Source organism: Sapajus apella, unplaced genomic scaffold, assembly GCF_009761245.1.
Source record: "Sapajus apella isolate SASKATOON/1434 unplaced genomic scaffold, GSC_monkey_1.0 scaffold41, whole genome shotgun sequence".
Lineage (NCBI taxonomy): Eukaryota > Metazoa > Chordata > Mammalia > Primates > Cebidae > Sapajus > Sapajus apella.
In genome coordinates this window covers 4,053,058-4,076,994 of record NW_022436981.1, presented here as the reverse complement: position 1 = coordinate 4,076,994, position 23,937 = coordinate 4,053,058, and the positions used below count along the sequence as shown (strand labels likewise).

Sequence of the window (23,937 nt, the reverse complement as noted above, 5' to 3'; positions counted from 1 at the left end):
GCTATAAATTACTAAGAGAAGAATTGAAGTCTCTAACTATAATTCTTTATTTCTCTTTCTCCTTTCAGTTCCATTGGCTTTTGTTTTATCAATATTGAAGCTCTGTTATTAAGTATATATGCATTTAAGGTGGTTATATCTTCTTGGTGAGCTCTTTTATTATGTAATCGCTCTCTTATTCCTGACAATATCCTTTTTCTGAAGTCTGTGTTGTCTAATAGGCTTACATTAATGTATGTTTATATATTATATTAATAATTATATTAATTTAGACCCTAGCTTTCTTTTGATTAGTGTTTGCATGGCAGGGGCTTTCCCATCCTTTTACTTTTATCAATATCATTGTGTTTGAAGTGAATTCTGTAACAGCATATAGTTGGGTCTTCTTGTTGCTTTTTTATCCAATCCAACAATCTTCAGCTTTTAATTGATGTGTTAAGACCATTTATATTTAGCTTAAGCATTAATATGGTTGTATTTAGGTGTACCATTTTATTAACAGTTTTCTATTCTCTTCCTCTTTTCTGCCTTTTAGATTATTTGAATATTTCTTGTCATTCCATTTTAGTTTACCTGTTGACTTTTTTAGGATATTTTTGTTTCATAACTCATCAGTTGTCTGTCTAGGGATTATAATACACAGACCTAGGTTTTCTCAGGCTATTTAGAGTTTACAATTTCAAGTGAAATATATAAACCTTATAACTATATAAATTCCTTTCCCTTTTCCCTTTCTGCTGCAGTGGTCATATTATTGAACATAAATATATAAAAAATGCTATCAGATATGTTACAGTTTTCACTTTCAACATTCATACAAAAATATGAATGTTACATGGGGCCATGTCATCCTTTCATTGGGGCCATGCTAATCTTCTCTGTATGGTTTCTATTTTAGAATATGTGCTGCCAAAGTGAGCACTAAAAAGGTTTTTAAAGTACTTTCTTGGTAAAAATTTATTCAAAACTTGCACTGCATTTGTGAGACTAAGGGCTGAAGTTAGACATATAGTGTTTTTCTCTGGACAAAGCTAGAATTGACTCTAACCAATTATGCTTTAACATTAAAGGGTACAAAATAAAGTTCTTTTATCTTTAAGGCATAACATGGAATTGAAATTGGAAAATATGCCTGAAAACAGTTTATGACCAAAGAAGAATTTTTTTGCAGCATGAAGGTTTATAATATCAAAATTATCAGTTATCTGCAGGGTTGTCTAAATAGGAGATATTTCCTATAAATTGTTATTGCAAGGGATCTGTCCAATTTTCCAATAGCTGTAGACATTTGGAGAAGATAAAATGAAAGTTAATTCTGATAGGTTTGGGACTAAGGAAAGGGAGGTCATACCACACATTGGTTAGATCATAGCCAAGGAAGTGATCTAAAATATGTGTAACACATTTTTCATTAAAATGCAAAACAAGCCGGGCGCGGTGGCTCAAGCCTGTAATCCCAGCACTTTGGGAGGCCGAGGCGGGTGGATCACGAGGTCAAGAGATCAAGACCATCCTGGTCAACATGGTGAAACCCCGTCTCTACTAAAAATACAAAAAAATTAGCTGGGCATGGTGGCACGTGCCTGTAATCCCAGCTACTCAGGAGGCTGAGGCAGGAGAATTGCCTGAACCCAGGAGACGGAGGTTGCGGTGAGCCGAGATTGCGCCATTGCACTCCAGCCTGGGTAACAAGAGCGAGACTCCGTCTCAAAAAAAAAAAAAAAAAAAATGCAAAACAAAAAAACAATGCTTTAGGTCTTCTACATGCTATATATGCTCAAAGGCATTTTATGCATATAATTTTATTTGCTACTGTCACATTGCCATTAAGAATATTGCCCATACTTCAATGCGGGGATATTTTAAGTCTGTGCATCATGCAGTGAAGGCACCAGTCTCCCTCTGTAACCTTGGTCCTTCCCTAAAGTATGTAGTCATTGGCTCAGAGTGTACAGCTGTGAAGGTGACTGTTTCTCTAAAGGCTTTGGTGATGTAAGCCTGAAACGAAGCATGAGGAAAGCAATTAAACCTCACCTTGATTAAGCTACAATGTGCCAAGAGGGTTACAGGTTGGGCTTGATGACTGCTTTCTTCAGGGAGGAGGCTTTTGCACTGGGAGTCTGTGGGGAAACAGCCTGCCATGAAAGGTAGTGAGGACACCTTTCCCTCTTCTTTGCCTATCAGATGCCTGACCTTTCAGGAAGGTTCAGCTGAAGTGCCTTTTGATCCAAGAAGCCTTTTTCTCCCTACCCCAACCATGGTAAATAGTCTCTCTACATGACAGCTTGTCTAGCTCCTTCATATTCCCAATTCATGTGGCAGCCTTAGTTTTCCTTTCATGTAACTATTATTCTGAAAGGGATTTTGATCTCTGTTAAGACCATTAAAACTATGTCTTTGTTTTCTCAAAGTGATTTCCATAGTGTGCACTAAGAGAAGCAGCTTGTAGATCAGTTGAGAGCACAGGCTCACGTCTGTCTGGGTTTAAATCCTGACTTTTTCTAGCTGGATGACCCGGAGTAAGTTACTTAAATACTTCATGTCTCAGTTTCCCCGTCGTAAAATTGGGATCATTATACTATTTGTAAATATTATACAAGTTCAGACATGCAAATTGCTCAACACTTTTGCCTAGCACATAATAAGTATTATTACTAATTTTTTTAAATTAAGGAATGTATTTTTTTATAAAGCTATGAAACAAATATATGTTTTAAGTAAGGCAAGACAGAGCACAAACAGGATTAACTAAAGAGAAGCCAAAGAAGACAAAAAGACTTTGACCAGATTTTGGTACATAAGATTTAGTAACTATTTTTTAAGGAAATGAAGGGTGGGAATGTCTGTTGGTAAAGCCACTTTAGAAAACCTATGGCAGTATTTACATAAGGAGAGCATTCTCATACACTACAACTCAGCAAGTCCACTCCTAAGCTTACATCCAAGAGAAAAGTGTCTGTGAATCCAACCAAAAGATGTTTGACAGAATGTTCATGGTAGAGTAGCCATGATCTTCAACTGCACAAATGTCCATCGACAGAATAAATACGTGTGTCAATGAAAATGGATGATACACAACTACACAAAGCACAATGGATGAATCTCAAAAACATAGTAATGAGTGAAAGAAGCCAGACACCAACATTCCAGGCAAAATGATCCTGTGCTGTTACAAGCCAGAATAATGGTTACCCTGGGACAGAAGAGAAGGGAGAAAAGATGTAGAGAGGAGGAAGCAGGAGGAGCTTCTAGGGATGTCACTAACATTTTATTCTTCACCTGGCGCTTGTTACATGGGTGGATTCAATTGTGAAAATTCACTGAGGCATACACCTACGATATGTGCATCTTTTCTGTGCTTGCATCCTACTTCACTAAAACAACCAGAAAACAACAGGAATGAAGTAAGATCAGAAAATAAAGGAAGAAATAGAAAATGAAAGAAAGGGGAAGAAAAAGAAACAAACCCAGAAGGCTGAAAGGCACGGATCCTTCGATGGGCGGCACCTGAGCAGGTTGACTCACCCCTCTGCCCGGGGCGCCAGCCACCCCTGCCCTGTCCTTCCCCGCGCCCTACTCTCCGTTTTCTCAACCCAAGGATGGCAAATGCCCCTTTCTTTGTGTGTGTGGGGGGGTCCTTCCCTTCCCTCCTCCTGGTTCTGAGCATCGCTAAGACGCACGAAGGGCTTTCCAAGTGGGTAACGCTGGTAGTGAAGTAACTCGGAGGAGCTGATGCTTTATTAAAGAAACAGAAGACTTGAGAGCCATCTCCTCTCTCCCTTCCCCTTCCCTTTTCCCCTTCCTCTGCCCCTTCCCCTTCTCCTCGTCTGTCTCTCCCTCCCCCAGGACATCCTCTGGACTCCTGTCCCCGCCTCCTGCCCTGCGGGGTCTCAGGTCGGGGGCGTGGCCCGGCCCAGGCCCGAGCTCCGGGGTGTCCCCGCCGCGTCCCCGCCCGGCTGACCCCGCCCCGCAGCCACCGGCTATTTTGGGCGCGTTGGCGGCGGCGGGATCGCTGACAGTCCCGGATCCTGTGACACCTCAGGGCAGCCCGGCACTTGTTGCTCCCAGGACCTGTTGTCATCCCCTTCACCCGGCTTTTCCCGTGGCCCCCCCGCCCCATCCCGAGACCCCGCTGCCCGGGCTGGAGAAATTGATGGTTTTGTGAACAATTAAACGCCGCCCTGAAGAGGGGCCCCGCTGGGCAGCGGCAGGGGCACAGAGTGCTGGCCCGGGAGCTGCAAAGGTGGCGCCTCCCCGGCCCGGGACGGTGGCCCCGGGCGCCAACGGCATGACAGACTCGGCGACAGCTAACGGGGACGACAGGGACCCCGAGATCGAGCTCTTCGTGAAGGTAGGTCGGAGTCCGGGCGCCCGTTGCACCTGCCGCACCTCCCACCGGACTCACGCGCCCCGCGGGGTGCGCTGTATTCCGGACCCTCCCGGGAGGGCTGCGTGTAACCCTGCGCTTCCCCGTGGCCTTTCTGCAGGCCCGCGCCTGCCGCGGGGCTCCTGGGTGGAATGGAGGGAGGCAGGTTCCGGCAGGTGGCTGTCGGCGCAGAGAGTTGGCCCTCGGTTTGTCAGCCCCCGCCCCGCCCCCGCTGTCACCTTTGCGAGTCCGAGTCCAGAGCCCTGTCCTGGCGCGATTCCGGCTGGTCCTGAGTGACGCCTTCAAGTGTAGGGATGCGGCAGAAACCTGGACCCGCGAGCCTTTCCTCTAAAACGAGAGGAGGGGCAGGGATGGGAGAGAGAAAGAAACATTATTGACACAATGATCTTTGGCATAGCGAAAGTGACACTTCTTAAAATTCCCTCTTTTTGCTCAGAGCTCCTAAGATAAAAGCCAAGGAGACAAAAGTGTTTTCTTTCTTGGTGCTTGCAAAGCAGAAAACAAGCACTCCATTCCCCGACGTTATTATTTTTTGTCATAATCATGATTTTTCAAGGTAGTATCAAAGAAACGCTAGGCGTTTGGTAATGGGGAGAGCCTCCTGTTCAGCCTGATGCAGACAGGGATGAAGAAGCACAGTGCACATTTAAATGAAGTCGCCTTGCCCTTCCTAATGTCAAAGCTGCTCTACTTCATTTGCAACCTGTAGGAGGAAGGCTGGAGGCAAGGCCGCCGCGGCGTTTCCCGCTGCGCGGGTGTAAGGAGAAAAAAACATTTGATCAGCCCTTGGTGTCGTTGCTACAGAAGTAGGGAAACCTGAGGCTGCGGGAGAATAGCCTCCAGGGCTGAGCAGAAAGAGTCACCAGGACTTGGGGGAGGGGAAGTCAGGGACTGCCTGAGCGCCAAGACCTTTCACAAAGGGGGAAAAACTCTCCCAGTGCAAAGTTTCCCTAGAAATATGCAGATCTCTGAGAAGGGAAGAATCACTGATGCCTGTCAGGGGCCTCCTGGCAGAATTTAAAAGGCAAAAATATTCCCTGGAATGGGGAAGATGTTATTTTGCCCAACAGATCCTTCTCTACAAGCTAATTAAATAGTTTGCAAAAAGTATGAGATCTACATAAACCTTGATAACAATCCATGGTCTCTGGTACTTTCTGGCTCCTAAAATACATAAAAATGAACTATGACTTACTTTACACTTGGTAGGTGATCTGTCTCTGTTGTCCCAGCCTACCACAAAGGTTTGTTAAATTTCTTCTGCTGAATTTTATATTCTTTGTGTCTATTTTTCAAACTTACACCTGACACTTAGTGACACTGACACTTGCTTTCTTCAGCCTGTTCTCTCCCCGCTGTGGCCCCTGTGCACTCCTTTGGTTTGCCCTAGGCAGGATATCCAGGTCCTTTGACAGACCCAGGTAATAAAAAAGGTCATGTCTGTGTGATGCTGGGCAGTGTTGGAGCATAGGGAAGCAAAAGAGTGCTCTGAGCCCCGACACCCAGGCTTGGGGCCTAAGGAGTGAATAGGGAGAGTTTTAACAAAGTGAGGAGTCTTGTTGCTCTCCTTGAAGAAAGAGATTCTAGGACTTACTCAGATTCCCTGAGAGTAGGCAGTTTCAAGGTATCAAGTTCCTGAAAGATATTTGAAACACAAATTGGTTCTTTAGAGCCAAAGCAGCCCTTTGCCCCACTCTAAGGTGTGGAGACGGATTCTACCTACACCTTTGGAATTTTCTTCTTGGCAGTGTTGGAAAGTCTCTCCATTTATATAAAAACCTTACTGCACAATTCACAGTGTTCCCTAAAGAATTCTAAAATGACTGTGTTGTCATTTGTTTTTTTCCCTAAAGGAACTGAATCCATGAGAGCCAGGCAGGCCTTCATGGCTAACTCAAAAAACAGATTGATGAGGAGATCAAAACATGAGGTATGAAAGTTGTTTTGACCTCTCCCTCAACCCCATTTTTTGAGCTTCAGGTTAGCAGTTCTCATTTACAAGTAAATGGGACAAGTAAAGGCTAGAAATATTGTGAAATAAGGATGCTGCCCAGGCCTTACTGGAACTGTATCATTTGAGGGAAGCAATGTCCTTGTTGACAGAACCACACTTTTCCAAAGTTTAGAGTTTCTCTAAGGTACAGGATTCCCCCAAAGGCCTTCTTGTTGTTGGTGTTAGGTAAAGACTGCTTTCTGCAGGGCAGGGCTGTTTGGTTTCTATGGAGACTTCCAAGCAGGGTGGGTCCCACCCAGTTACAGTCATGACTTAGTTTCAACACCCCTTGAAAGGGCCTCCCAATCTCTTGTTTCCGCTGGGGGTACCACTCTAAATCACAGTCACACAGTGAGTTTCACAAGGACATGTAATTTTCTCCCATGTCAATTGATAGTCATTATCTGTGACTACTACTGCTGATAATGACAATGATAAGAAGAGATTGCAGCATATTAGGACATAAGAAGCATGTTCAAATACCTTATCTCATTTGATCCTCACAACTTTATAAGGCTTGATTCACTCGTGTGAAAGATAAAGAAAACAGACTAAAGTCACGGGGACCTCGTGAGACTCCCTGTCAGAGCACTTGATGAGCTGCAGTTAGCTCTTCTTGTAACAGCCTAGGGAACTAAGAATGATGATTTCTCCTGTTTTATGGTTCAACAATACATGTGCTCACAGAGGGTATGTGAAATGCCCAAAGGTAGACAGCGGATAGGATTCAGATCCAGTCCTCAAATCTAGAAGTTTAGACTCTGAATTTCTTGTTCTTTTCCAAACACCTATGTGTCAGGCCTGGTACCTTATTTTGCCAAGTCAGGCTTTCAAGTGCCATCATGATGATAATTATTTATAAGTTATTAATCCATTCTAATGTGTTCATAGAATGCTTCCAAGGAGACTAACCCATTTCTGTTATGTACTCTAAGACTTTCAGGGAACATTCTAACAGTGACTTTTAAGAGATTATTTCCCCACATTTTTAGTTTCTATTAATAAGAAAGGTTAGATCACATCAACTCTGATTCGAATGTCCCATAATACCTGTGGATGGGGCAGTGATTTGGAGACACAGTACCTGAGTTCAAGTCTTGCCTCTACCTCTAATTAGCTAAATGGCCCTGAACAAATTATTTAACTTTCAGGAGCCTCACTGGCCCCCTCTTAAAACAAGAGCATGGTTATAATAAGGAGGCCATGTAATTTATTGTTCAAACCTAGACACTTCTGAGAGTGAGAGGAGATGTTACCAATAATTAGGCTGGAACCACAGGTATAACCCAGGATAGTTTGGGAGCAAATCAGAATGTGTGGTCACTCTGGTTATGAAAATGCTGTCATCATAGATTTGCTGTGAGGATTCCATAGGAGCATATAGGTGAAAACACTTTGTAAGTTGAAAATTGCTATGAACACATTGACTTGAATAGTGTTATGAGTCCCATGGCAGATAGAACCTTTCTGGATCGGCACGTCCCTGATTTGCCTTGGGGAACAAAGGCCTGGCTCCTTCCTCACTTGCAGAGATATTTTAAGAGTAAATGAGATCATATGTAGCTTGGACTTTGATCATAAGGGGAGGACAACAGGCTAGAGATAATGGCAGTGAGTGTGGTTTATTGAAAGAAATAGAGCAAGGAAGTAAAAGTAAAACAGAAAGCAATTTGAAAAGACAAACACAGGATGTGCTGTGTAGGTTAGATCAAGGCATCCCACCCATTTGCATTGCTTTCTCCACTCCCAGTCTCACCCCTGAACCCCAGAAATAGGAAGCTAACCAAGTGACTATGATAAAAACTCACCACAAATGTCTTTTGAACCAGGAACTGAGGTTTCAACAGAAACCAGTGGTTCTCAGACTTCACTACCTATTCAAACCATTAAGAGAGATTTTAAAACATCTGATGGCGGTTTTCTCCCCAAGCCAATTACATAAGTGTCTCTGTGGGGGAGATCCTGAAACAGTATTTTCATATCCACACCCAGTGACTCCAGTGTGCAACCTTGGTGGGCAGCCACTGAGTCATAATCAGAGGCAGGTCCATTAGCAGGCAGCTTCTGCCACAGCTGACATAGCTGACCAAGGTGGCCTTGCTAACGCTGATTAAACGTCCAGAACTTCTAACAGCCTCAGGGCATCACGGTCAGGAGTGCTGTTGATAGAAAGCTTGTGTCCAATTGGTGCCCAGTTAACAGATGCTGACGAACTATTAAGCCCTATCCACAGGACTCCAGAACAATCTGTGTATAGGGTTGATCTAGTCAAACAATCATCAGTTCAGCATAGGGGAAGTAAAACAGAGTCCTGCTAATTGTCTGACAGAAACGACTAGTCGTTTCATTTATTGAGTGGTCCAAAAGGTTCTGAGTGGTGCAGGGTGCAGTACAAGCTGTGGTGACCCATGGTATGGTCATCTGACTTCCAGAACAGATAGGATCAGATCTTGTGGTGTCGCCTCTATGGCCCTGAGCTGCTATGTGAGCTGCTATGATTGCCTGGTCACCTTGGGCAGCTTGCCTAAGCATGAGCTCACTAGATTTTTAAAGTTCCCTTCATCATAGTAAGCTACTGTGTTTTTCTTTCCCATTATCTCCAGGTTTTGATCTGTAGTCAATAATGCAATACACAAATTCACCTGCCCTGCTGTGGCAGTGAGTGCTGCTTCTCCCGGCAACACATCCCTGGAGTGCTGGCGTCAAGGGTTGTATGATACAGATCTGAAGTGCCATGGCAGGGTGGTGGGAGTGAGGACTGGGTCTGCAGAGGCTGACATCCACTGCCAATGGAGTCAGTTCCTGCCTTCCTGACGACTTGTGTTGTCTCTCTGGGCGTTTATTGGTCCCCTCCATGCAAGACAAAACGTCTGTCAATTTAGACAGTCAGTTAGGTCAAAAACTTCTCATTCTTGGTTCCCTTTGAGTTGTCAGCTGCTGGGCTCATGTTAGTGGTGGCAAGAGATGTGGGGGAAGAGTGACATTTTGGTCTCATGCTGTGGTTCACCAGTGTGTTGGCCAGGATGGGCTGCTTGACCTCTGTGGATCACAGATCTTTTTTTTTTTTAAACCAGTGCAATGCTAATAGTGGCAGCACATCTTTCATGGAGTTGGTGTGAGTACTTCGAGCTGAGTATTGATCTGGGCTATTAGTAAGACTTTCTCTATAGGCTCCATGTAGCACAATAAGTGAAAGTAAAGCCCTTGGGCCTCCCTCCCTTGATGTGTACAAGAAGTCAGAGGCTCAGTCCTATGTGCTGAATTTCACATCTCAGAACCAAGATTCTTTTTGAAAGAAAATATAAGTTTCCAAAACAGGGTGTCATTCACGTAACTGGAAGAAAAATGTTGTTGATTGTTGGAGCTGACCCCTGAGAACACAAGCAGTGTGTCTCACTGCTGCAGACCAATGGCAGCTGAAGCGCTGTGCTACCATCACTGGATCTGACTGCCTCCAGCTGGACTGCTGTTCCACATGCTGGAGCCCACTAGAGCCCATGTCTGGAGTAATATGGTTGGCCTGATCGCGGAGTGACTGCAGATCCCTGACCCATCACTGGGGTCTTCAAACTCAAGGGAAATTGATTACTGCTGTCAGTTGCTCCCTCATCCAAGAAAGCTCCTACATAACTGCTTCCCCAAGGGTCTTCGTAGCTGGGGCCAGGATACAGAATCATCATTGTTTTCAAGAGGATCCTTGGTTTTCTTTGCAGATTTTCCTACCCCCTCCTCGACAACCTTCCAGCTGTGCATAGCCATAGGTGCTCTCATTGAAAACATGCACATGTAATATCAGGATTATGGAGAAAACATAGTAGGCTCTCGCTTTCTGATATCTATTTAAAAGCTATTACCCAGAAGACATCCTTAGTTGTACCTGTTGTCAAGACTGGAGGAACTAGAGACAATAAAGAAGCAAAGCAGTTAAGTATGAGTTTCCTAAGATGCAGGTTTATAAAGAGCTCTCTCTACCCAGGGAGTCTTAGATCTAACATGGCTTATGTTCTGAGGGGGTCAACTCCAACAGTCAGGCACATTTCTCTTTCAGTTCACTAAATGACAACCTGCTTTGGAAACTTGTCTTTTCTTTCAAGAAGTATCTTAGTTCTGAGATGTGAAACTCTTTAAGGATAAATAAGATAGGCTATTGTCTAAACTGAAGTGAATTCTTCCCCGTAGAAAGAAATAGAGTTGTTAACTTCTAGAAGTACTCTCTAGTTCTGCTGGCCTGGGAAGAGTCTTTCAATCCCCTTTATCATAGCACTGGAAGTAAACCATGGGTAGGCTGGTGGTTCTCAACCTTTGGGGCATGAAAGAGTCACCGCACTTGCCTTTTTCACTTGTATCTGCCCAGGTCCTATCTACAGAGATTCAGATTTAGGAGGGTGGGGTGAGGCCCAGACATTGGTAAGCTTAAAAAGCTACCCGCTGGTGATTCGGAGGCTCATTAAAGACTAAGAACCACCGGTGCAAACCATGGGTAGATAGGGCTGAACTACTCAGTGGGACATCAAAAGGACAAAATATGGTCCAGTCCTCACTTGAAACAAGCATTTCACAGGATGGAGGAGGCTGAGGCCATAGGCTGGTTCGCATGATTCACTCCAGATTGACCTCAAATAAATCAGAAAAGGGAGGAAAGAATGCTTCTGGCCTTTCTTTTGTAATTTTCTTTTCTTTCTTGTATGTTTTTTATTATACAGGAGTGACACATAATTTTAAATGGCAATGCATGGGGATAGTTAAATAAAGAATGTAGGAAGTTCGGGGATAAAAGATAATCAGTAGACAAAAATGCTTTGGTTTCAGGGGCAAATTCCAAAGACACTGCTGGTCTCCAGATTTTATGCTGTGACTATAAAATGCCACAGACAGCAAATGTGCAAATGCACAAAAGGCAGGTGAGACGGCCCCGCCCCCTCTCCTGCACCCTCGGTGTTGACAGGGCGCATGCACACTGCAGCTTTAGGAAGCTGAAGTGGTCATTCACAGGACAGAAGCCCTGGGCTGGATCAAGAACCCTCTTCTGTTGCCATGACAACCTCCCAACTTGGATGTTTAAGGGAGTAACTGGGACATGGTGTTTACATCCTCTCTCTTCTAGATAATGGGTTCCCTGTTGGACTCTACCCCCTGCACATCCTTCCCTCCTTCACCTATGGTGTTATTTCTCATCGGACACTTGTTTCTTTCCCCCGTACCATAGAATGAATAATGGTAAACAAAAGTAGAAAAGAAACCATCACCCTAAGGTCCATAGAGGTTGATATAGGATGTGGCGTAACCGACACTAAGCTTCTACACACCACAGCCTGTGGGTGACCCAAGACTTGCTGCAAAGGCCTCCCACGCCGAAAGACCCCGCTCAGATGCAGGGTCAGGTGAACCATGTTCAGATAATTAAGCACTCCCCTCTTAAACTATAATTGCTCCACAGGCGGGTAGGGGCACAGCAAATGTTCCAATCTCCACTTGAAACAAGTTAACAATTTAAAAAGTCCACTTTATAAATAAAAGTTCAGATCGCCTAGCTTGCCATCAGGGATGCTTCATCATTCCATCTGCTACCATCTGAATGTTTGTGTGCCCCCAGAATTTCTATGTTAAAATTTTATCTCTAAGGCGATGACATTAGCAGGTGGGGGCTTTGGGACGTGATTGGATCAGAGGGCAGAGCCCTCACAAATGGGATTAATGTCCTCACGAGGGGCTGAAGAGAACAGAGTTCTCCTCCACCATGTGAGGACCCAGTGAGGAGACGCCAGCTATGAACCAAATAGTGGCCCTCACCAGACACCGAATCTGCTGGTGCACTGATAGACTCCCCAGCCTCCAAAACGGTAGGAAATAAATTTGTTGTTTATAAGCTACTTAGTTCATGGTATTTTGTCATAGCAGCTCAAACCGATTAGAGCAGAGCTCTAACTTATATTCTTATCTGCCTTCCCAATATTCACACCCTCTTCACCACAGCCAAGCAGAGCTCTGAGTTTTCCGGGACACATCCTAACTTGTCTTGCTTCTGAGCCATTGTCCACATAACTTGCCTAGGACATTGCATTTATTTCCTAACTTACCGAGATCAGCTGGGCCATGGGGACCCCCACCCAGGCGGTGCTGAAGGCATTAAGAAGCAGACACCCAGATAGAACAGCAAAGTGGGACCATCCGGAGGCCAACAGCCTTCCGAGCTGAAAGCCTTCCAGGCTGAGAGCAGATTTTGACCCACGTATTTATTCTCTCTGAACAGTTGCTTCTTAACAAACAGGTGTTCTGTGTTTTCTCATAGAATCAAGACAAACTAAGTAGGCACCTGGTGCCTGCTTATCACTGATCAAGGACAAACCTGAGCGTATTCTCCATGAGGGAGCCACGGGGGTAGGATCACACATCCCGTGCTTAAAGAATTGTTTTAACCAGTGTATGATATACGTATACTGTTTCGCTACCTTAGAATGCCCCAAGCAGTTTTCCACTTGCGGGGGCCAGCCGGGTTTTCCTTGCCATCATTCTTAGCAAACAATATATTTTATCATACACTCAGCATGTTCAGCACTCCTATTGCTTGATCACCTTGGCTAGCTCCTCATATGCTTCATTCCTCCCTCTCAAATGACATCTTTCTTTCTTCCTTCCTCCCTCCCTCCTTCCTTCCTTCCTCTCTCTCTCTCTTTCTTCCTTTCTCTCTCTCTTTCTTTCTCTCTTTCTTTCTTTCTCTCTTTCTTTCTCTCTTTCTTTCTTTCCTTTCTTTTTGATACAGAGTCCCACTCTGTCGCCAGGCTGGAGTGCAGTGGCACAATCTTGGCTGACTGCAACCTCCGCCTCCCGGGTTCAAGCGATTCTCCTGCCTCAGCTTCCTGAGTAGCTGAGACTGCAGGTGCGTGCCACCATGTCCAGCTAATTTTTTGTATGTTAGTAGAGATGGGGTTTCATTGTATTAGCCAGAATGGTCTTGATCACCTGACCTCGTGATCTGCCCGCTGCAGCCTCCCAAAGTGCTGGGATCACAGGCATGATCCACTGCACTTGTCCGTGGCCTTTGTCACAAATGCCTCGGGTTTTTCTTGTGGAATTGAGGGTTCTGGGCAGGGCTTCCCCGCAGGTTCTGGGAGACGGGAGCTGTGTGGAGAAAGTTATGTGGTCTTTCCTCATTCGGGTACTTTGTAAATATAACAGGGATCTGATCTGTGTGGTAGGATTATTATTATGAGGAGCAAATAAGACAAGAAACGCAAACCCCTTTTGTAAACTACAGTTTTCACTATTCAGATGTCAGGCACTTGGTCAGTATAGGCCAACTGCGGAAACAACAACCTACCAACTTGTTCACACAATAGCTCAGTGCAGTGTTTGGTGAGTGGCCTTCCCCACTTGGACTCCCTCCACCCTGTAGTTCCGCAGGACTGCCAACTCCTCTGCTGGGCTCTCTACATTCAGCCAGCACAGGGAAGATTGAAGTTGGAGGACAGCATGGCAGGCTTGCATGGTCGAATCACTTCCACCCACTTTCCATAGCCCAGATCTTAATCCTGTGGCTGTTCCTCTGTGCAAAGGAAGCTGGGAAATGTCATCTAACTGTGTTCCCAAGGGAAAGGGGAAGCCAGCTTGGAGCCAATCTCTACCGTAGGAACTAATGTATTCTTGTTTCCTGCTATAAGCTAGCATCCCACCTGCAGCCCCTCTCACCTCCTGTCAATCATGCTTAATGCTGTCCACTTAATCTGCCTGAAGAACCTTCCTCTTTATCACATCTATTCCCCATCCGCTAGATCAACTTCAACTGCTTCCACCTGATATTGAAGCTACTCCTGCGTTCCCTTTCCCAGCGTGATTTCCCATATTCTGCTAAAATGGTTCCTTGTGTGTCTATACAGTTTTTAAAGTATTTCTGAGTATCTTATCCTTTGAGGAAGGAAGATAGTTAATCCTTTCACATACTAGGTGACCTGTCAGCAGCTACATGCTGGGTTCCTCTGTACAAACTTAGAAACCTGGAGATTGGTACTCCAAACCTGACCACTCTCCACCAGAATAGGGTTTCCCAGCCTTGCACAAGCATAAGAACCACCTGGGGCATTTTCCAAACTCCAGCCCAAATGTGTAAATCAGAGTCTTCAGGGAAGGAGTTCCCAGATATCCGTGATTTAACAAGTGCTGCAGGTGACTCTTGTGCCCAGTCTAGGTAAGGGAACACTGTCCTTAACCTAACCAGGGTGTGTGGGAGTATCCAAAACCCACAGGGGTGAGTCTAACCGTGGAAATTTAAAGCCCTATGACACTCAAATGTAGGAGAGATTTGGTAGGCAAGTGGTTTTCCACTGCTCTCCGGTCACCCCAAGGTATATAGCAACCCAGTCATCTAAACCAATAGTGACCTTTAGCCTTAGGATCTGCTCCATGGTCTGTGGAATTGTAAAAACAGTTGCAGCCTTGTTTATTGTTTTGTTACTGTTGTTTTTGTTTTTGCAAATCTACTCATTCCCATCCTCAAAGTATAAAGTTCATGAAGAGGAAAATGTTGGGAAAGAGATAAGGGGGATGGACAGAGCTAGGACATTGTAGAGCCTGGCTTCGAACTTCGTCCCCTGGCATCAGAATCTGTGCTCTCTCTCCTGCCTCATTTTACCCAGCTGCTTATAGCTTAATGGGGAGAAATTGCTGCGCTAAGTCAGAAGGCATTTTACCAATGGTGAGCAAAAGTAAGATGACCCAGGTTTTGCCCTTCCTTAATTCTCCATTGGTGACAATGAATAGTCCAAGGTCAAGGTCAGATCCCAACACTTGAACAAGCAAGCAGGACAATTACCAGAGAGGGTGAGTTAGAGCTGTCTAAAGACCCACCTATTCCCAAGTCTCCTTCCCACTTCTCTGCCATAGTGCCATAAACTCCCATTCTTTGATCAACCCCTTTGGCTTAAGGAATGTCTTAGAGGTCCTTTTTAAAATATAAATATGCTACTCGTAATGAGCATATTTATATAGATGCAATAGCCCCAGCTGACACATTAGCTGGGATTACTTTATCAGGTCATTAGGCAGAAGGAAGAGGACCAGAAGGAAAGGGATAAGAGAGACCAGGAGTATCGCATGCCACTGGCAAAAAAAGTGTACCTGTTGTGCAATTTGGGGATGGCCACCAAGGGCAGATTTCATTCCCTAGCCAGTTTACCCAAGAGGTGGCCTTGTCCCAAGTACCTCAGTCAGGATTCTAGAGTAAGCTTTGAAAATCATCTTTGCAAGAATGAAGCCCTAGACTTGAGAGAAATCTTATGTCTATTCCCATCAGCTCTTCTTCCATTACTAAGACCTAGACTCATTTACAGATATGTATGGCAGAGTGCCACAATTAAAAAAAAAATCACAGACTATTCGCCAGGCACTATAAAGGTGAGGTGTAACCATAAATCTAAAGAATTTTACAAAATTGTCCGTGGAATTCAGTGGATTCCATTGAGTCCTCGCAGGCTTCTAGCAGCTTCATTCCTTCTCAAGGCCCAGATAGGTAAGGCTGTTATAATATCACAGAGAATCCTGAAGGGAGGGGTGAGAATAAAACTGCTGAGTGAAGTTTACTCCCTGGGGGTCCAGCCTCACTGCTAGGATTTTCTGAGTCATTCTGAGACACTTGGCATGGTCAAGGGTAGCAGGATCAGGGAAGGCAATACAAGAAATATAATTTGTAGAGCGTCTCCCTCCTATGCACCAGACATGGTGCTGGCATTGTTTAGTATCCTGGCTGCTTTAGATATGTTGTGACTATTTTACATACAAAATCTGATTTCTGAAAGGTTAGGTGTTTTGCTCCGGGTCTCATGGATAGTGACAGAGTTGGAGTTCAAAGTCAAATCTGACTAACTCCAAAACCCTTTCATGTATGTTCATAATTAAAGATAACAAAAACAAAGTCAAGGTGCCTAAAATGCACTTTTCCATGTGGCTGCTGTTTACTGAAGCCTACCAGGTGCCAGGCCCTGGGTCTGGTGGGGGGAAAAGGAGCACAAGGAAGACGTAATTGAGCCCTTGCAGAACTCACAGCCTGGGGGTCTGGGAAAGTGGCAGCCACTGGGCCTTTGGAAGAACTGTGACCTGAGGGCAAGAATGAGGCTAGGGAAGCTCCAAACCAAGGGACCTCGTATCAGGAAGGCACTGAGCAGAGTTTCGCAGCATAGGCAGGGAAGGAGTTGAGGTTCAATTCAAGGGTGCAACATGACAGGAGAGGCCCAGCTAAGCTCAGGCAGAGAAGGGTGAGAAAGCCACCCACCTCTTCCTCTCCCTCCCCCGTAGACCTATTGCCAGGGCAGATTCAAGACCAGGTGATAGGAGGACATCGGATTCTCTATCCTGTCAAGACCCCAGGACCTTCTCTTGGTTCCCACCTCCCCCAGGAGAGTAAGGACACTGCTGGAGAAAAACCATGGACTATCTCTTCTGGTTCCTCTCCCAGTTTAGGTCACCCTAAAGGATAATAAGAAGCTTATCTAGGTCTAACACTCCTCAGAAAGCATTTTCCATCTGTGTGCCAAGAATTGCTCTAATTAGGGTGAGGCACCTTTCATTCCAGAGTGGGAGAAAAATGCCTCTCAAAGGGAATATCTGGTGGGTGAATACTGTGAAGTGAAGGAATACCCAGACTTCAGTCAAAGAGGGGAAAGGAGCAGTCATCAGATGCACATAGTTGACAAGGGGTTTGTGACATGGGGGTGGTCAATGGAGAGCTGGAAAAAGAGGCCCTGTGATATAGTTTGGCTCTGTGACCACACCCAAAACTCACCTTGAATTGTAATAATCCCCACGTGTTGAGAGAGACCCGGTGGGAGGTAATTGAATCTTGGGGGTGGTTTCCACCATGCTGTTCTCATGATAGTGAGTGAGTCTCACAAGATATGATGGTTTTATAAGTGTCTGGCATTTCCCCTGCTGGCACTCATTCTGTCTCCTGCTGCCCTCAAGAGGTGCCTTCTGCCATAATTGTAAGTTTCCTGAGGCCTCCCCAGCCACGTGGAACTACAAGTCAATTAAACCTCTTTTCTTTATAAATTACTCAGTCTCAGGTGTTTCTTCATAGCAGCATGAGAATGGACCAGTACACCCAGGATGGAAGACAAAAGCAATCCGTGTCATTGCTGTGCTCCCAGGGATTGGTGCTGATTTCCATCAGCTAGGTTCAAATGAACAGGACAGTAACAACTGAAAATGGTGACCCTGAAGTCACAAATCAGACAGATCTTCCCCTCATGCGGCTGTCTCTTTCAAAGGAGCATGTGCACCATCATCTTATTATTACATAGGCATACACTGTGTGTGTGTGTGTGTCTTATGTACATACGGTTAACCTCCAAACAATGTGGGAGTTAGGGGCAGCAACCTCCCCATACAGTTGAAAATTCCATGTATAACTTTTGACTTCCCAAAATCTTAACTACTAATAGCCTACTACTGAGGGGAAGCCATACTGATAATATGAACAGTCAACACTCATGTTGTAGGTTATATATGGTATTCTTACAATACAGTAAGGAGATAAAAGAAAATTTTACTAAGAAAACCATAAGGAAGAGAAAATATATTTACTATTCATTAAGTGGAAGTTGGTCATCATAAGTCTTCATCCTCCTCATCTTCACATTGAGTAGGCTGAGGAAGAAGTGCAGAAGGAAGAGGAGGGGTTGGTCTTATTCTCTCAGGGGTGACAGAGGTGGAAGATTCACTTATACTTATCCATGTATAAGTGGATCTGTACAGTTCAAACTTGAGTTTTTAAGGGTCAACTGTATGCACACACATAATATATAGGATATACATATAAATTTTATGTGTATATATAATATGTATACATATGCTTTTCTCCTGAGATTTGAGGTCCAAAACTGGAATACCCACATCCACATGGTATTTGGCACACAACATGTACCCAGCAAATGATATTGCTGTGTAAATCATATCCATCTTTGCATTTATTTTATATTCACAAATTGTCAAGTAATAGAGCAATACAGTAGCGTTCAGGAAACTTGATTTTTGGTTCTGCTTTCTGCCATTCTGTTATTTTCGACTGACAGCTTGTGTTTCTTCATCTCTAAAATAAAGGGATTGGATAAAATGATACCCGAGGTCCCTTTCAGCTCTAAAAGTTAATTCTTTGATTCTCCTGTGTACCTCACTGTGTGAGGTCCCATGGGAGGCTCCAAAAGGACTCTGCTGTCAGGGAGTTTACAATATACGTGGTGACAGGCCTTGGAGCTCCCATAGCCTAGGTTGAGGTCAGCAAATGTTCTCTGTAAAGGGTCACAGTGTGAATGTTTTAGGTGTTAAAGGCTATGCGGTCTCTGTTGCAGCTGCCCAACTATGCCATTGCAGTGTAAAATTAGCTGTAGACAATATGTAAACAAATGGACATACCTGTGTTCTGGTCACATCTCATCTACAAAAACAGGTGTGGGCTGACTCCTGATCTAGGTACCCCACTAAGAAGGAATTGAACTGAATGTGACATGATGCCTGGATCTGTGGCCTTGGCCTTTGCTGTAAATCGTGATGAGGGTGGAGGAGCTGCCTTCAGTGGGAGTGGCCATATTCACCTGTCATTGCCCATTCCATGAAGCACTGAGATGTGGCAACCTCAGGGTTGAGGGGTAAGATAAAACATACTGAATTACTTGGGGGACTTTCCGGTGTGAATCTGGATTATTCATATTCCTATTCTGCATGTGTTGAAATATTCACAGAAGCTGAGGCTTACGACTTTGTTGCAGGCCCATATAAAAGTTTCTGTAGTTGTAGACTCAAGTCCTCGTGTGAGAAACCTGCATGTGGATAGAACTCAATCCCTGATTCTACCACCACGACTTCTCTCACTTCCCCTGCACTTGGGGTGCTATTCTGATAAATGATTCCCTTGATATTTACTACTTAGCGTGCCTCCTGCCAAGCCATGTGCTGCTGACACACGCTGCTCCTCTGAGCAGTGCCCTGATATCTGTGTGCTGGGACATAGCCACCTGCCTATGGGAAGCTGGCAGCAGGTCTTCCCAGGATGTCACTGTGTGAAAAATGTAATGATTTGCTCATTTCCAAAGCAATTTTGCCCACCAGGTGAGATGGGCAAGCCATTCAAACAGGAAAGCCATTCTGTGAGGCCTCAGACAACTGCTCCCAAGGGCAGATTACCTGAGAAAGGAGAACATTGTCTTATGAGGTCAGGTATTCCCAGTGGTAAACACTCAGGGCTATTTCTGCTCTTGACTCCCCTACACCCTTGATCAAGACACTTGGCCTCTCTGGGGAATTTTTCAACCGTGAAACAGATGGAACCGCATTCCTGGGCCTGCTAGGTCCTGGCCTTAATTCAGATTGTGTAAACTCATGGAATCCACTTATAGTCTCTGGCTTTGGTTAACTTACTTCAGCTAACTTTCACATTAGCCACTTCCATTGTGTGTGTGTGTATGTGTGTGTGTGTGTGCGCGCATGTCTAATTTCCTCACATTCGAGGCCTTTTTCCATAGTCTCAAATGCCATAATCTGGCACGAAATTGGTTGTTTCTTAGGCCGGCAAGTAATAAGAAAGGGCATTTTTGCCCACTATTCACATGTTTGTATTTTGGGGGCATTTTTCACTGCTTTTGTTATTGACATATATAGTGGACCTTTGTCCTACTTCATTGCTACCCAGTGCCATTTGAACACGCTTCTTAGGCCCAGCATCTTCAAGGCAGAAGTCAAGAACTGGCTTTCTAACCCCATATCTCTTTTGCTTAGTTTAGCTAGAGTGAGTTCTGTGGTTTGCAACAAAGAGCCCAGATCATTCTTTCTTTCTTTCTTTTTTATTAGTCCTGGGGCACATGTGAAGGATATGTAGGTTTGTTACATAGGTAAACATGGGCCATGGTGGTTTGCTGCACCTATCAACCCATCACCTAGATATTAAGCAGAGCATGCATTAGCTACTTTTCCTAATGCTCTTCCTCCCCTTACCTCACCTGACAGGCCCCAGTGTGTGTTGTTCCCCTCCCTATGTCCACAGATTCTCAGTGTGCAGGTCCCACTTATAAGTGAGAACACACAGTGTTTGGTTTTCTGTTTCTGTGTTAGTTTGCTGAGGATAATGGTTTTGAGCTTCCATGTCCCTGCAAAGGATGTGATCTCATTCCTTTTTATGGCTGCATAGTATTCCGTGGTGTATATGTACCATATTTTCTTTATCCAGTCTCAGATCTTTATTTCTTTAGAAAAAATTGTAAACTGAATTTCCTTTGACTCTTACAGATCTGATGATATTAAATATAATACCTAATTTGAGTGCTTCTAAATGTCTCATTAGGATACTTAACACCAAATATTTATTTTACAAACTTAGTAAATTATTTGGGATGCTTTAATAGAGAAAACAGAAATGTCAATCCAATATTGTAGGTAGGGCTTATGTGAATACAGAATCATCTGAGTTACTGGGCAAGCCTCTGGAGGCCTGGGTAAAGCAGATCAGACTGTGAGTTCTTTCTCTTCACTCTCCATCTCCTCTGCTGTCACCAAAGTGAAGGTTTTTCACTGAGTGAAATTAAGTTATAAAAATTTCTGAAAGCCTCCTTCAAGGAAAAAAAATATTTGCTAAATGCTTACTATGTGTATTCTAAGAGCTTTATGTGAATTTATCATTTAATCCACACAACTCTATGTATTAAATCTATTATTAGGATTGTGTAGATGAGGAAACTGAGGCACTAATTGTTAAGTGGCTTTTTCAAGGTCACACAGCTTATACAAGTTTCTAACCTATCGCCTCTCTTAAGGAGTGGCCAAAGGGGCCAATGTGGTCTGCCTGATATCTGGGGGTGAAGGAACAGTATTCCCTGCCGACCTTGAGGATTTTTAAAAATTTCTTTCTTTAATTTCTTTCTTATCATTTCTTTTCCTGAATACTATAATAGGCTTGAATATTGAGAATATACTAACAGTACCTGTTCACTATACATGTCCCAAGTTTATATGAAAATTTTAAAAGAAAAAGGGCTGTTATTTATATATGTGTTAGTTCCCTATAATTATGTTCTGAGTGAGAGAGTGAATGGGCGAGGGCCAAGAGCAGATATAATTGTGACCAAGTGTCAAGAATGGGAAGTGAAAAGGAAGCTTCAGCAGTGGTTGGAGGGAGGTTAAGTGTATAGGGATTGGGCACTCTCCGTGGGTCCATGGGCACTGTACACAGTTGACTTCCTTTACTTGCCCAGATTTATCTGCTTCTTTGACCACTCACGAGACATGGCGTTGGGTAATAAATGTTCAATTTTTTTTTTTTTTTTTTTTTTTTTACTTTAAGTCCCGGGATACATGTGCAGATTTGTTACATAGGTATTCATGAGCCATGGTGGTTTGGTGCACCTACTGACCCATCCTCTAAGTTCCCTCCCCCAACCCCTCACCCCTAACAGGCCCTGGTGTGCATTGTTCTCTTCACTGTGCCCATGTGTTCTCATTGTTCAACTCCCACTTATGAATGAGGACATGCAGTGTTTGGTTTTCTGTTAATGTGTTAGTTTGCTGAGGATGATGGCTTCTAGCTTCATTCATGTCCCTGCAAAAGATGTGATCTCATTCATTTTTATGGCTGCATAGTATTCCATGGTATATATGTACCACATTTTCTTTATCCAGTCTATCACTGATGGGCAAATAAATGCCCAATTTAATACTCATGTCATTTACTACCTGAGTAACAACATGTAAGATGGTTAACAGTTATCCTTACTCTCAACCTGTTGAATTCCATCTGGTCAGCCTTCACTGAAGATGTGGTTTGGGTGGGGATATCTGCTGACCGTGAGCCCTGCCTTAAGTCAACCACATGGAGAAAAGATTCAACTTATTTGTGTCAAGAAAAAAAGCTGAGGGCTGATTTTAAGATTTTAAGTGGAGAAGCCAATTTTAGCTTGACACATCAAAGAACTTTCTTTAAATGAGACTTCTCCAACAGAGCAATGGGATATCTTGAGAAAGGTGGTGAGCTTCCCATGAACAGGTGTATTATAACACAGGCTGAATGATTTCTGCAGGGCTTGCTATAGAAAGAATTCATGTATTTGGGCCCAACACATAGTACTGGGCGCAAAGTAAGTGTTCATTAACCAATAGCAATTGTTAGCAAATCTGTTTCCACTCTAGTGGCCCATGTTTTTAACTTCTCCTTAGTTTACAGTTTTATTTAAAAAGGAAAGGTGAAAGTGGTCAGTACCTTTGTTATGTGAAATTTGTGTGGGTTAGAAACGTGACTGAAAGAAGCTGTGCTTTTGTAGTGCTACAGTTACTCAGAGGATCAACAGAGGGGTTTTCTCTCCCATGTCCTGTGGTCGAATTACACACGGATTTGAGGTCCTCAGATCTTATCTGGTTTATGTTGCCACAAAATTGAATTGAAGATATTTGAAGGCAGATGCACTGATCTTTCCTTCCACATTCCCTACAAATCATTGTATCAAGCTAAGCATTTTGTGGTGCAAATGAGATTTTCAGAGCTTGATTAATTGTTGAATGAAGTATTGCCTAACATAGTGGTCATATTTACATATTAAATATGCTAATATTTCTCTTTTGTCCAAAATGTATTTGGCTCAGTTACTTTAAAATAGTTGTGAGAACTTCATGGTTTGCAATGGCAATGTAGACATTCGAATTTCAGAAATTTTCCTTTTATGGACAGTCAGATGTTTTCTGCTTATGTGGCCTTATAAGATCTCCCCCATCTCTGAAGATTTGGAAACCAGGTCATGCCCAATGAGCTTCAGGATCAGCTAGAGTTTTCTGGGTTTCTAATTGCTAGCCTCTGTTTCCTACAAGAATCACTGGACCAGAACTGTTCTCTTGGTTACTGATGGGAAACCTCCCCTCGAAGATCTCAAAATGCTTTTTAGACTTCTGCCCAGTTATCTTGTGTGTGTGTCTGTGTGTACACACACAGGCACACATGCATAGACGTACATATAGACCATGAATTCTCAAAGCAGGGGGGTAACATCACCCCAAAGGGAATAAAATTGGTTCATCTGGGGTAAAAATTATACTCTTTTATATATAAGACACAAATATATACAGACAGCCCTTAAATAGATAAATGGTATATCTTATGCTATTAAGTCTTTATAAGGGGTGATTAGGGAAAACATGTTTACAAAGGTTCCTTGAGGGAGGTGATAATGGAAGGGTTGAGAAACTCTGATACAGACATACAGCAGATATACTGAAGTGTAAATACACAGGTATTTCTGCATTCGCATACAGGCCATGCATGCATTTGTATCTGCTAGGCATAAATACATGCTATGTAGATTTACCCAGGGAATGGAACTGGCAGTGGGGAAAGACTGAATTTTGTGGTCTTTCTGAAATTCTCTTCAATAAAAAATCTCTCCATGAAGGATTTGTTTTCACTTTCATGTCCCCTATTACTCTTTTTTTTTTTATAAACTGTCATTCTCATTTTGACTTGCAGGCACTTCAATTAACATAACACAGCGAGTACACATTCGCTGTCATTCTCTGGAAAGGCTGCCTGTTAGAAATGAGC

The 23,937-nt window shown here is 43.7% G+C and overlaps 1 protein-coding gene and 1 non-coding gene across 3 annotated transcripts in view; one reads left to right on the top strand and one right to left on the bottom strand.

The window, feature by feature from the left end:
* Positions 1-818: 818 nt before the first annotated feature.
* On the bottom strand, positions 819-922 carry LOC116565922. Its single transcript, XR_004275661.1, has one exon. It is a non-coding gene; the product is annotated as a U6 spliceosomal RNA (small nuclear RNA).
* A 3,060-nt stretch (positions 923-3,982) lies between these two features.
* Positions 3,983-23,937, top strand: part of CLIC5 (chloride intracellular channel 5) — a 113,145-nt gene continuing 93,190 nt past the window's right edge. Inside the window, exon 1 of one of the 2 annotated variants that reach the window (XM_032299590.1) lies at positions 3,983-4,351. In XM_032299590.1, coding sequence (XP_032155481.1) covers positions 4,289-4,351 — 63 coding nt within the window. In that variant the 5' untranslated portion in view covers positions 3,983-4,288. The remainder of the gene's footprint in view (positions 4,352-23,937) is intronic. The other variant, XM_032299589.1, reaches the window with a different exon arrangement.